Source organism: Saccoglossus kowalevskii, chromosome 22, assembly GCF_978046115.1.
Source record: "Saccoglossus kowalevskii chromosome 22, keSacKowa6.1, whole genome shotgun sequence".
NCBI lineage: Eukaryota > Metazoa > Hemichordata > Enteropneusta > Harrimaniidae > Saccoglossus > Saccoglossus kowalevskii.
Genome location: NC_140662.1, coordinates 3564554 through 3575398, shown reverse-complemented (window position 1 = coordinate 3575398; position 10845 = coordinate 3564554). Strand labels below are relative to the sequence as shown.

Below are 10845 nucleotides of genomic sequence, written 5' to 3'. Positions count from 1 at the left end.
CTCATTTTTTTTGTACACAACTATGCAATTACCATGAAAGTTGAGCAATACAGTTTCATCAACACGAGTTTGGTGAAGTATGGGCAATAATTGGAAATGTATTATAGCCCATATATATTAGCATAGGGCAAACTACTAAAAGTTTTATAAATATTATTAAAGCCCATGATTTTTTTTTAAATATAGTTTAACATGTTGCTCTATTATGTTTATCTCTGTCATCAAAAACTGCTAAATATTTTTTAATCTGACTGAGAAGTATTAACTTTTTTAATCCATGTTAAGTAAAATTACGTTTGTCAGAGAATTTGTTTCCCAATCTGTCTCCCAGATAGCATTGTGAGCAATTTTTGAAAGACATCTATAAAACTATGTTGACCATAATGGTTACTAATGCATGCATTTTTGTTTGACTGGTGGCCATTTTGTTTTACTCATGTTTTATTCACTCATTTTCCAGATACACTTTTTTCACTGATTTTGTTCAAAGTTGGTTCAAAGACATAATGGTACACATATGCACCGATTTATCATTTACTTTTGACTGACTGGTAACCAATTTCATTCGAAAAGATAATGAAATTTCATCAACCATTTTTCTGTCTGGCTGGATTTTATTATAAAACCTGGTGTAAACATAATGAATCATTGATGCACATCAGTTGAATATGTTACTTGATTCAAAATGGCCTACTGGTGGCCATTTTGATTTTATTAGTCCCTGTTCGTATGCAGTCCATAAACAGTCACTTATGTTTTGACCTTTGTGCATCAGTGCGTGTGGCCGAACCTGTATCTTAGACATGCCTGCACCAATCACAATCAAACTTCACACATACATCATAAATAATATTATACATATGCATGTTTCACAATCTGATTCAAGATGGTCGAATGGTGGCCATTTTTGTGCTAAAAAAAATCATCACAATCAAGCATTTATAGATGGATTTTGGTATTTTTCAGATCCAATTTAAAATGGCCGAATGGTAGCCATTTTTTTTAATGAATGCAGTTCTAGTGCCATATCTCTACCATGCTTTGACTGATTATAATCAAATTTTATATATTCATTATACATCGTGACATAGATGTATTGATTTGACTATCTGATTCAGAATGACCAAATGGCTCTATTTTTGTGCTGACAAATCATCAAAAATCAAGCATTTCTGGCATTCCAGAACTGGAGCTTGGTGTTTATGGATGGATTGTGTTCAGACTTGGTACATTCATTAGAGATTATGGTTTCCTGATGCACATCATTTTATTTTTCAGATTGGTTTCAAAATGGCTGACTGGCGGTCATTTTGTTTACATGAATGCACTTATCTATGAGCGATATCTATGATATGCTTTGACTGATTATGTTCAAATTTTGTATATTCGTTTTAGATCGTGTTATAGATACATAGATGTATTCAAAATGGCCGACTGATGGCCATTAATGCTGTTCCAGAGCAATATTTCTCAATATGGAAAAGTACTCATTTGACGATCAGATACAAGATGTCAATCATTTTAATGTTAAAACATCATAATAATCAAGCATTATCTTCTGGATCCATACTTCTGACATGTTTATGTTCCAACTATATTACTATAAACAAAACTACATATTTTAAATTTGATAACTGGGACTTTGCCATACATAGCTTGTTTTCATGTGTTTTTAACCATTTCCTAGACATCATTTATTGATTATTTTCGATAGTTGATACAAGACCAAGTCATAATGCTATACATAAATATTACGTGCTTTATTTTCCATTTTGTTGACATTTGGCCAACTGGAGATCATTTTTACCCTGTCGTTTAGAAAGAAAAAATCTAGTATCAGGGAAAATGATGTCATTTCCAAAAATGTTAGCCCAGTAGTCTTAAATGAGCCTATTTTCTTATGTTTTTTTTGAGTTATTACCCAGTTTTAGGGATTTTCCCAAAAAAGTTTAATCATATTTTTGTGGCACAACACGTATATCTCGCACCCCCAGGTGAGGGTTGTAGTGGTCACTCATACTGGGGTGGTCTCATTGATTCAAGTGTAGGATGATTGATCGATTTATGATGACAATCTTGTTTGAATTACCTAATATGTCCCATTGTGATTTTTGATTTCTTCATATTGAACATTATCTATGCAAACCTTAAAAATGGTAGTTTGTGTCAGGTGACAGTTCAGAACATTAAATGTCACTGTTTTATGTGCAAAGTGCTAGTGCGTTTTTGCCACAGAAGCCATGTTTGGGACTACATGACAGAGATGTGCAGCCATCTCTGTATCAATTGACATTTTAATATGTTATCCTGGCATCAACCAGACCCAGTCGAACGCAAGCATCTGCGGACCATTAATCAAGGTTCCCCCAAAGTCGCATTCGTTAGTGAATGAATCCCGGCCAGTGGAATTGACCTTCCTCTTAAAAAGAACGTTGTAATTTTAATTATAATCCCATAGGCAATAGACCATTTGCGGTTTTCTGTGTCACGTAGTTTTGTCCGAATTCGTCATAATTTTCTCTCATTTTGATCGGGCTTTATCGTACATGTTTTTTATAAAATAACCAAGATATTCATAAAATTTGATATAACATGAATTGTGTATAGGTTAACGCTGGGCTTATAGTCGCACAAACTTCTGACAATGTAAAGTCGCCGCAGTTTGTACAAATACGGGTAAACATGAGCTATTGATGGAGAGTATCGTGGCACAGAATTTGAACAAGTTTATAGCGTTACTGACATAATCCAGCAAGTTATAACGTATATTTGAAACCCGCAAGTTGTCTATTCACACTTGCAACAAAGCTATGCCAACACCAATTAAAAAATATGACTGCCATGGAGCGGTCTCAGAAAATAAATCTTGTAGTTACCTTGTCAAAACAGATTCATTCCTTCATCTTCATAAATATTTATAAATTTCCATATCGTCAAGATGACAACAATAACGTCATCTGAAAACATTACATTATTCAATCATCCAATAGAAACCGCTCGTTTCAGTTTGAATTGGGAAATTTATAAATTTAAATAAAGATAAAAGAACTGCTTTTGGTTTATAGAATATAATCAGAATTCGTTTGTTTTACCCTGCTTGAATTGAAGTTATACGAGAGGGTGATAGATGTCCCCGTCGTCAATGTTGTTATTGTCTCTGGCATAAAATAATTTTTGTGGTTGTGTTTTGATATTCTATTACTAAGTTTGGGATCTCTTTCTATAAACTTATACATATTAATTAGTTTAAACATACTGTCAACTTCAACTGACCACAATTACTGTAGGCTACTCCAACTATAAGATGAGACATTCAAATGATAATATCCATAAATGCACACGTACATTATTGAGCTCACATTGGGCGTGAATATTATATTTAAGCTAAATCCAAAAAGCACTTCCTAAATTATTAGAGCATTTTTATAAAAAACAAAAAAAAAAGCCCTACGCCTTTGTTTCAACTACTCCAACACAAGTTCGCAATTTCAGGTTTCCTTTGAAGCACAAATACTACTGATCTTATCGTTTCACCATCCGCATCTTAAACTTCGGGGGTCGCAAAGTTATGTGCATAAAACCATCATCTAGCGATGGGAGTGGACTCTGTGCATCGACCTCTAGACGGAAATGTTGAAGCACTCCAGCGAATATGAGGAATAATTCCATCTTTGCAAGTTGCTCTCCAAGACAAACACGTGAACCTAAGTAAAAATATAAAATCTCAATAATCATTGCAAACTCGTTCGAGAAAAACAAATATGACAAACACAGCACAGTCAATTTCGAGGGAGATACAACCATGAGTGGATGTCAGGTGTTTACAAAAAGTGAGCACACCCATCACTGCTATGGCACTCCGAAATCGTCTCTTAATTAGTTGGTGAATTAAATTAACAAACCATATAGGTATGTCATGAATTTGTTTTTGCGTATCTGTTAACCGACTTAATTAGTTGATTATTAGCGAATTGTTGTGTTATGTCTGTCATCGTTTAGGCCTATTTGAAGTTTTGGACGGAACTTGGCTCAGTGATTTGGAACTAATTACCAGATAACCGCCGCTATTTAGACTACTCATTCTGACAGTTGGTATCCATAGTTATTAATGTAGTGAACGATTAATCAAAAGATATGACGTATTCAGTACTTAGTGTGATTGGCTTTATGATTGAAGGTTACGCCCTAGAGTCTTTTACTGTTTTGTAATTGGTTAGAGTTTTGGAAATGAATAAAGAGAGTTTGAGTTGGTCTTGACGAATACTCCACGACAGACGCAGTAGAGAGAGAGAGCAGTCCTGGAGAGCCTTGGGCGAGTGTTGACGCAGTCTAAGAGAGTCTTGGACCAGCCTTGCGATAGTCTTGGGGATATTTCCCCAGGGCGCTGTGTCTTATAGAGTGCTCGATTGACCGACTAAGACGAGAGCTGAAACGTATTTCGTTGTGTGTGTCTTATTTGACTGTAAAGTATAAGTGACTTTCGCGATCCCGTACCTCAAGGGGACGAGATATGGAGACGAGACGAGATTCCCCCCTGACACGTGTGGAGAACCTCAGAGAGAGAGGATATTCCCCCTGATAGGTACATGACCTTGTTGGGAAATCAACAGTTTATAGTATCCCTCCCTATCCTGACGTTTTGTACATTTACGATCATTTGTGTGAGTATTTATCCACAGGATAAGTAGTGTCTGTCATAACACTTTTTGAATCAATGTTTCGGTCGTTTAGCAATGAAAGCCCGATGTGCGTCAGCGTTTCTTTAACTTCCAGTTTCGAAGGACATATCAGTGGAATGGCACCATTAAGCTTACTTAATATCACCAATGTAACTGTGTAAAATTACATATTTTAGCTTCATGTTTCGTTTCGGCAATTCAATATTCACTACTCTACAGAATAAATTATTAGAATGTGTTACCTCCCGTATGAAATAAGTTTCATAGAACAATGTATTATTTTGTATCTGCGAGAATCATTCTTACAAACACAGATAAGATAAATAATAATTCTCAAACATTATTTCATGTAGTATTGTGTAGTATGTGAAAAAAAAAATGAACTAATGCAATGTCTGAAAGTAATCTGCACTTTAAGTTATCCAGAAGCTATATTTCATATGGAGGAATGACATACATTTACTAGAATGCTGGTCTAGGATTAACAACGACTAATATCGACGACTTTATGGACTTAATCCACTTGGGAGACTAATCCCCTCACTTCTTGGCATAATCTTCAACTGAGACCATAATTATTTTAACATTATAATCCTAGTGAATGGGTTTAGGTTCCAGTAAAGTTAAGGTAGCGAGAGGGGAAAAACTAGAAAAAAACATTTTTCTAAAAATCCCGGATTATACAATCTTATATTGTGTACTTTCTTTATCTTTGGTCCGAATTTACAGTGCGTGATGCATTTGTTGAGTAATTTCAATTTATTCCCGGAAACTTAGTTGTAGGTGAACACGTCCTTCATATCATGTTGAGTGACAGACTGAAGAAAAGGGATTTAATTTGCATACTGATTTGTTGACCATCCGGCTTTATTATATCCTGTGTGATCTATAAGTAGTATCCGTTACGCGATCGCGATCGAAGCACAAACAAACATTACACTATAGTATTTAAAGGTATTCGCCTTGCCATTCAATCAAATAATGTATTGTTCAATCCAAATCATATTATCCATACTGTGATTAAAACTCAAACTGGATCTTGCCATATTAAAGTGATTTAGTTGTATCAGTGACAAATTTGGCTTGAATATGTCCATACATACGACCAATGGTAATATCATTATTATATTATGAATCATAACAAGTTAACTCACCTAGCCCAAATGGTATGTATTGATTGGATCTGGTAAATTTGCCATTTGAATCAAGAAAACGGTCAGGATAAAATTGCTCTGGGTTTTGCCACAAAGACGGTTCGTGAAGAACATTCCATAGATTGGGCAATATCATTGTGTTCTTTGGGATGAGATAGCCAAACAATGATGTGTCATTAGCTGTCCACCGAGGTACAGACAATGGAACAGTGCTTGCCATGCGAAGAACTTCAGTAATTGCAGCTTCAGTGTAGGGAAGGTTTGGTTTATCGGACATATTGGGTAGACGGTCCCTGCCCACAATGCTGTCTAACTCGACTTGTATCTTGTCTTGTACATTAGGGTGCTTTAAAACATACAGCAGTCCCCATGTCAAAGTACTTGACACTGTCTCTGCCCCTGCTGCAAATATGTCAAGAATCATAGCATATATGTAAAAATACTTGAATGGCATGCCTTTTTTACCCAGATTTTGAGAAGAATTTCCCTTATTCAAGTCATCAGTCATTTTTAGTAACACATCAATCAGGTCTCTAGGATTATTTTCGTTGTATGTTTCATGATGCTGATCAATGATTGGTTCAAGGATTTTGTAAAATGCAGCATTGGATTGAAGACTTTTTCTGCCAACTACAAGTTCCATCAAACTTGCAGCCCCGGGAAAGATGAATGCCACTCCTAAGTATAAGTGGAAGATATTAAACATAAAGTTCAGTGCGTCTGTCAAATCCTTAAATCGTTGATCCGAATACCTAAATCGTTGTCCAAGTGTTACGGAGCAAATTACATTAAAAACTGAGTTGAATACATTTAGCGACGGGTCAAATGCTAGGTTGTGCTGACATTCCTCCAACAGATGACAAATTTCTTTGTGAATTCTTGCCTCCATTGACTTTTTTCCCATTCCAAATTTCCGCATTGAGCTGAGAAATATATGTCTTTTGAATGTGGCAGCTTTATTATTGGTCATCACAAAACCTGTAATTATAAGTAAGTTTACTAAATATTAGATGCATCGATACGAAACCCCATGTCTGTATATTAAACCTGGCAATGCCATTTGTATTACAAATTGGACGTTTCGCTATTGATAATGAAAGCTAGAACATGCATGCAGATTTTGTTAGGCGAATGGTATGGTAACGTATGTGTACTACCCATATACTGAAGATTTTGATGAAAGTAAGATCAAAACAATTTTTGTCGAATAACAACACACAGCAATATGTTAAAGCGGAGGAGTCGTCATCTGCGCATGCGCCAGATGGCCATAGCGTGTCATTGTTTTCAAACAAGCGTCTACCCATGAGCCTTTGTGTTTTTAGCGTGTGTTGTTATTGTCGCTTGGGACTCAATTCCCACACGTGCGCAGGTGACGATCCTCCCGCTTTAATATATATAATGGTAAAAACGAAATGTATTCAACATTTTGACACTGATCGCACCCTAAACTATACACTTCATATATGTGTGGTGAAGACGAAGAAACCGTTGTCGTTGAAATCAATAATTCAATTTCAACCGGAAGTCGCCATTTTGAGCCCTTCCTGATGGTCTTAGGATTCAGATGTTTTGCAGGAGCATAATCGGGTTATTAGTTATCTATTTCACGAATGAAATCTTCAGCGATCACATAAATCCCAAGAAAATGATCAAAAATATTTAAGTCACGCTATCTCAGATTTTCAGAAAAAATGGCAAAATTATTTGTGGTATTTGGTATGTGTCATGTATGACCAAAGCTTCTTATGCGAAAAATCAAGTCATTTGATCAGTTACGTGGTTTGGCCTCCATCTTTGATTTTTAAGCGACGGACCGATTGATATCCTGGGGGGGGGGGGCAGGAAGATTGAAATGATCTATCTGATATGGAATTTTTTTTCAGACACCTTGTCTTTAATTTGTTTTTGCACTCAACAGTTGTTTTTATCTTTTTCAGTGGTTCAGTCCACCTCCTGTATGTTTTCTCCCTTCTAAACCACGATCGTCCAAACCAGGCTTCTAAACAGTACACTAAACTACTTGACATTTATTTACAGACCCACCTGAAAAAATTCCAGACCATTCTGGGAGAAGTGGGAGAAGGGCGCGTTTGCAGATATAAAATGCCTGGCTGGAAAAGAACATCAGGCTCTGGCTGTTGAAAAACTAAGACATTTCCCCCAAAAAATCGAGGAAAAGAGTGCAGGACCCCCCAAAAGGGCAGGAAACGCCCTTTTAGCCTTAAATTAACAAGTGCTTCGGCACACAAACCAAATGGCCCTTTTCAGGGCCACCACATCTTCCCAAAAAAGAACTACCATTACTACTATGGATACAATCAATAACACAAAACACAATAGACACTTCTCACTTAAGAAATATATTGCAAGATGCAAATGAATAAAGAAATACAATGCAAAACTTGCTAAAAATAAACGGTTGGCGGATCAAGCTCAGTTGGTTTCTAAAATTATAACCCCAACAGAGGTCATTGCCCTTGACAACGGACTCAAATTTATACCAACCCCACCTAAGCCAATCTATCACACTTTGCTCAGAGACATGTCTATGCTATCTAGGAGAATGTGTATCAAATATCTAATTTGTAATAAACAATCTCAACAACATCCTTTCAAAATGAAATCAACATGGAACCCACCAGAATCTCATAACAGTATCTTCGAAAATTACATTGAGGCAACCAAAGCTAAGATATCCAAAATTACTAACAATAAACCCAAACAAAACATGAATTTTTCCGAAAGAGCAGCGATAAATGATAACACAATTGTAATAAAACCATTCGACAAAGGTCGTGGCATTGCAATCATGAATACAACTGACTATATATATGAAAGCATTCGTCAACTAAACAACGAGCAATACTAAACTAAAATTAGTGGTAACGATACCATGGTTACAACGAATATGGTCCATGAGCTCGTTACAGAAATGTACATTCTGGAATTATTCCATTTGTATAGTAAATTGTACAATGAAAGTAATAACGTCGAACATTCTGAAAGCTAAATAAATCGAATGATTGGGTCAAGTACTGTTCCGACTGATGAAGGTTGCAACAAAGAACCCGAAACAGCACCATCACACTAATGAATGATCGAATTACCGATGAATTTGAGTGCTGTATCGACACAGGCTTTCTTCGTACTCAGTTTCGTATTCTAATATTGTTTCCGTGTTTACTTCTATCAGGATCATACCTGAAATATTTTAACATGGAATAATACGTCTGTTACGGATTTAGTTAGCTAATGCAATACTGCCCTCAGTCGGTGAGATGTTCGTCAATCCACCACCCTCATCGATAATAAATGAATTGTTATAGACAGTTTGGTTTCCATGCATATTGGGATTACAACAAGTTAAGTTTTTCATGAATATTTCAACCGATCTATTTCATATTTTGTATATGACATGCGTAGCAAAAAATTGTCATGCAACAAAATAAAATAAGTTTGATCAGTCAGATTTATTTGCAACCATTTTTGATTTCGGGAAAAATAACATTTTGGGGCTATGAGTGCTTCAACTATTCAAATTATATGGCAAAAAATTAAATAATTTTCGACACAAATTACAAAACGTTGAGACATTTGTTTCTTATTAACACCAATCAAACGGATAATGTACGGCCAAAGCTTCCTAATTTTATGTGCAATAAACCATATTTTTGCTATGCATGTTCCTGGCCGATTTAGGTGAATTCCGAAAATGTGAGGTCAACAATGAAAGAGTAATCTACAAATCTACCATCGATTTAAATTATCATACATGGATCGTCAAATTATATACACTCACCACTGTCGTGGGTACTGATCTTGATCGGCAATTGAGGTCGATCAGCAAAGTCCGCTGCGTTCTTCACCAATGCCTCATGTATTGTATCATAGCTATTTAACACAATGACCAATTGTTGACCTAACTTCAACGAAAACACGTCTCCATATTTACCAGCCATGTCACGCAGAGTGCGATACGGGGCATCCTGGGTAGCGAGATCTAGTATGCTCCCGATTAATGGTAGACCACGTGGACCAGGTGGAAGGTTGCCATGCTTATAAATTTGATGTCGTCGAAGCCACCAATATGAAAACAGGAATATGATGGTTGCAACCAACAGAATGTAGGTATAACTCATCTGTAATGCAGCTGACAATGCTTTACTGATCAGATCGAACATAATTCAAAACGAATATCTCAAAGCAATCTCAATCACGATGTTCCAGTTATTGCCAAACACTATGTAACAGGCGAATATGTAAGGACTCTACTTTCAATAACGAAATACGTAGAAATTCTGACAATTATATGCAATAACGCGAATATGTGGAGAGATAGTTTTACCTCTCCGTGCACATTACAGTATTGTGTGGTCGATAAAACACACTAACAATGTAGCTAAATTGCAACCGTACTCGATAAACAGTATGCATACAGTTAGGCAGGCGCAACAGAATAAGCACGAATTATAATGTCAGTTGATATGGCTGGTACAGGATCTCCCGCACAAATGGGCTATTTTCACTCAAAAAATACCTAGAGATTAGTGCTATTTTCAGTCCACAACCCATAATAATTCATTATTTTATCTGACATTTTTGCGAGACTCTAAGACATATAAAGTAGCAGAACGCGATTCTTTAGTGCTCTGTGATTCTATGGAGGTCTTTTACATTGCTAAATTGTAGTTTTCTCCCTAAATTGTTACAGCCATGTAATCTACTAATCTATTCAAGTCAAATATATATTAGAATTCAATAAATGTTTTGTAAACAGCGACATACTAGTATTCCCATGTTCGCTATGCTCAACTGTGAAGTGTAATTAGAAAGCGCCCCAGATTTTTATGTCCCGGATTACTGTATACAAATCCCCAAGCCTTGGCCATTTTGAATTTATAATAAAGTCATCAGCCACATCTTGAATTAGCGAATCAGTTCTCTCGCTAAATTCGCTAAAAAGACATACTCACGCAAAAGACATGTTTTACAGTACTCTCTGTAACAGA

General features: G+C 36.1%; 2 protein-coding genes across 2 annotated transcripts; both read right to left on the bottom strand.

Annotated features, from left to right (window-relative positions):
* Nucleotides 1-3379: 3379 nt before the first annotated feature.
* On the bottom strand, nt 3380-6752 carry LOC146728631 (cytochrome P450 2U1-like). The gene is made up of 2 exons (XM_085496129.1): nt 5834-6752; nt 3380-3704 (listed from the first exon to the last, which is right to left on the bottom strand). Exons 1-2 carry the CDS (start codon nt 6750-6752, stop codon nt 3523-3525), a joined length of 1101 nt encoding a protein of 366 aa, XP_085352255.1. The 3' UTR covers nt 3380-3522.
* LOC146728630 (cytochrome P450 1A2-like) lies at nt 6495-10057 on the bottom strand. The gene is made up of 3 exons (XM_085496074.1): nt 9636-10057; nt 8944-9037; nt 6495-6811 (listed from the first exon to the last, which is right to left on the bottom strand). The coding sequence occupies exons 1-3, from the start codon at nt 10015-10017 to the stop codon at nt 6793-6795; spliced, it is 495 nt and encodes a 164-aa protein (XP_085352200.1). The 5' UTR covers nt 10018-10057; the 3' UTR covers nt 6495-6792.
* Nucleotides 10058-10845: the final 788 nt, after the last annotated feature.